The sequence below is a fragment of the Haliotis rufescens genome, unplaced genomic scaffold, assembly GCF_023055435.1.
Source record: "Haliotis rufescens isolate VD_foot unplaced genomic scaffold, xgHalRufe1.0.p SCAF_10, whole genome shotgun sequence".
NCBI lineage: Eukaryota > Metazoa > Mollusca > Gastropoda > Lepetellida > Haliotidae > Haliotis > Haliotis rufescens.
In genome coordinates, this window is record NW_025963780.1 from 31,382,545 (window position 1) to 31,385,691 (window position 3,147).

Consider the following 3,147-nt stretch of genomic DNA (forward strand, 5'->3'; position numbering starts at 1 on the left):
CATCTAAAACAGGATCTCTCCCTGTACATTGCCAGTACAGACTTCGTGTTCATCAGAAACGGGATCTCTCCCTGTAAATTGCCAGTACGGACTTCGTGTTAATCTTAAACAGGATCTCTCCCTGTACATTGCCAGTACGGACTTCGTGTTCATCTAAAACAGGATCTCTCCCTGTACTTTGACAGTACAGATTTCGTGTTCATCAGATACGGAATCTCTCTCTGTACATTGCCAGTACCTTTGCTTATTTTATAGACGTAAGACATGGGCAATCTTAAACATACGGCTTGGATTGTATGTTGTATTAGTTTGTTGAGCTGTTGCCATGGTGAAGTGGACCCTGAAAGACGGCGACAGCAGCAACTGAAACAGGATCTCCTGTACAACTACTCCACCACGGTGTCGCCTTATGGGGCGGACAACCGCGTCAATGTAACATTGTCCTTCGCCCCCATAGCTGTTGTAGCTGTGGAAGAAGCCAGTCAGATATTTCGTCTAAGTGGCTCTCTGACTCTGTCTTGGGAGGATCCTTGGCTGATGTGGAACAGCACCAACGGTGTCAAAAGCCTTGCCTTTAAGCCTGAAGAGATATGGACTCCAAACTTTATAATTCCAAACGCTGTGGGTAACACGATTTCCTCCTTAACCGCAAGTATGCCTATCACTGTGTATTCTACTGGAACGACATTAATGTTTATAATTGATGAATTTGAGACAATTTGCAATTTAGATGTGACAAGGTATCCATATGATGAACAGGAGTGTCACATGTCATTTCTCGGCTTATTAGACTCAAAACTTTATTTGCGTAGTAAAGGCTTTAGTGATATTTTCTCTGCATATTTCACTGGCAGCAGTGAGTGGGAGTTGGTCAACACTACATTCCACGAGAAGCACTTTCACGCATTCATCGACACCATACCTTATATTGATGTCAAGTTCCGACTACGGCGTCACAGCATCTTCTACACCCTAAGCGTCATCTTTCCAATGTGTCTTCTCTCCTTCCTCAACGCCTGTGTATTCCTGCTGCCCGCGGCCTCAGGGGAGAAGGTCTCCTTCCTCGTCTCCATCTTCGTGTCCGGAGCGGTATTCCTCAACTACATCAATGACGCTATCCCAAAGTCCGGCAATGCCTCTCGTCTCACCATCTATCTGGTTCTGCTTCTGTCACAGAGCGCTCTGGCTCTGCTCGCCACTCTCCTGGTCATAAACACTCACCACCGACAGGGGGCGCTGCTTTGTCTCTTGCGTAAGAAGGTCAAGGTTACAGATTTGGACAATAAACCCCGGGCTTGGAATGAACCCAGTGGTATCCAGAAAGATGAATCTGCTGACAGACTAGACACGATTCTGTTTGTCATGTTTGTGGCCATGGCAGCAGCCTCTATACTCGTATTTTATGTTTAGCTAAGAGGAACCGGATTACACCAAATTGAACTATTTGCAAAACAATTAGTTTTCTTCTTGTTCTCACGATTCACTGTTGTGCTTATTTATTTAGTTGTGCCATATTCACGTTTAAGGATGCGATTGGTTACATGCATTTTCTGTGTCTACTAAAGGAGTGTCACCAAAGATGGCGTGTTATTGGTTTCATTGTGTCGAATCTCTCTTATCAAGTGGCTCACATAATATATTTATACAATCAATTGACGGTAAAAGACAAATGATCTAAACAGCTCAACAGATTATGCATTTTCAGGTAGCCAACAGGCTGAAATTATGTCTCATATAGGCGAAACCGCAATATCAGTGGTTCATATTGGGAAAGGGAGGTCACTCTAATTTCAAACGGGAGCTATCTCCGTTGTTTTCGTATTTGCGAGAAATGGCGTCAGTCATGCTGTACGTTGTTGGTCCAGCTATTAAATGCCCAGCTTATCCCTAAGGTAAAACGTATTCTTAATTAAATGTTTGAATGCATTATATATGTATGTTTCCATTCATACATCTTCTTAGATTGGTTTAGTGCTGATAACCATTTTCTAAAATGTGGGCCCACATTTTTCCCGTCATATATGGTGATCGAAACAAGTGGGCCCACATTTGTATTTCGCCTAGCTTCATTAGGTTGTTTAATTAGCTCTGATAATCAATTCCTAAATGTGGGTAGACGTTCTTCCGTCATATTGATTGCAACAGGAGGGACCACATTTATTAATCGCGAAATTCTACTTAAATATTGATAATCATTTTCTCAAATGTGGGCCCACATTGTTCCCTTCATATTTGGTGATCGAAACAATTAAGTGGGCCCACATTTGTATATCGCCTAGTAGGTAGACGTCCTTCCGTCATAGTGATTGCAACATGTGGGACCACATTTATAAATCGCTAAGCTTCATTAGCCTGCCTTACTTATAACCATTTTCTAAAATGTGGGCCCACATTGTTCCCGTCTTATAGTGGTCGAAACAGGTGGGCCCACATTTGTAAATCGCTGCGCTTCATTGGGTTGATTAGGTCATTTAGGCTAGTGGGCTCACATTTGTCAGTACTTTGCCTTAGTATATGACATAATGATTATATATTATTCTCATTTGATATATTGATGGGAAATATCTTTATAAATGCACACAAAGTCTTTGAAGATTGAATAACGTCATCATAGCTAACCACACCAGTTTTGCAAAAATAGTTACAAAGCAAGAAACTTAGATCTACTTTAAATTAAATTTACAGAGGCAATGCCACTCATTCTACTTTTTCCAGTATAACACATCAATCAAATCATAGCGATATAAGCTTGGAAATATGTCTACACGTATGTTGATCTCGGACATGATAGTCATGATACAAGCCTCAAACTTTTCCGAGAACTTGTTCCACAAATGGAATAACTCATGAATATTAATGACCCCACGATATAGTTTGGCAATGTTCGTAGAAGTGAGTTCTGCGGTATTGTCATCGCATTTGTACATTCTAATATAATTATAAGTCATAATACTTATTGTAAGTAGACAAAATAGCAGTTCGTTATGCGTGTTTGTTTACGTTGTACATATTCTCAACAACAAGTGCGTTTAGTTTCGAATGTGGGCCCACCTCGAACTTTCGATTAGGCAAACGGAGTTAGCTCCCTTCTCGAACTACCGATAATGCGGTTTCGCCCTTATATACAATATCAGTATTGATTCGAGC

General features: G+C 41.2%; 1 protein-coding gene across 1 annotated transcript; it reads left to right on the top strand.

Annotated features, from left to right (window-relative positions):
• The first annotated feature begins 264 nt into the window (after positions 1-264).
• LOC125374654 (neuronal acetylcholine receptor subunit non-alpha-3-like) lies at positions 265-1,410 on the top strand. Its single transcript, XM_048385841.1, has one exon. It carries the CDS (start codon positions 265-267, stop codon positions 1,408-1,410), a length of 1,146 nt encoding a protein of 381 aa, XP_048241798.1.
• Positions 1,411-3,147: the final 1,737 nt, after the last annotated feature.

Coding starts and splice junctions, on each gene's coding strand:
- LOC125374654 (XM_048385841.1), top strand. CDS start 265: ATGGGCAATCTTAAACATACGGCTTGGATTGTATGTTGTATTAGTTTG.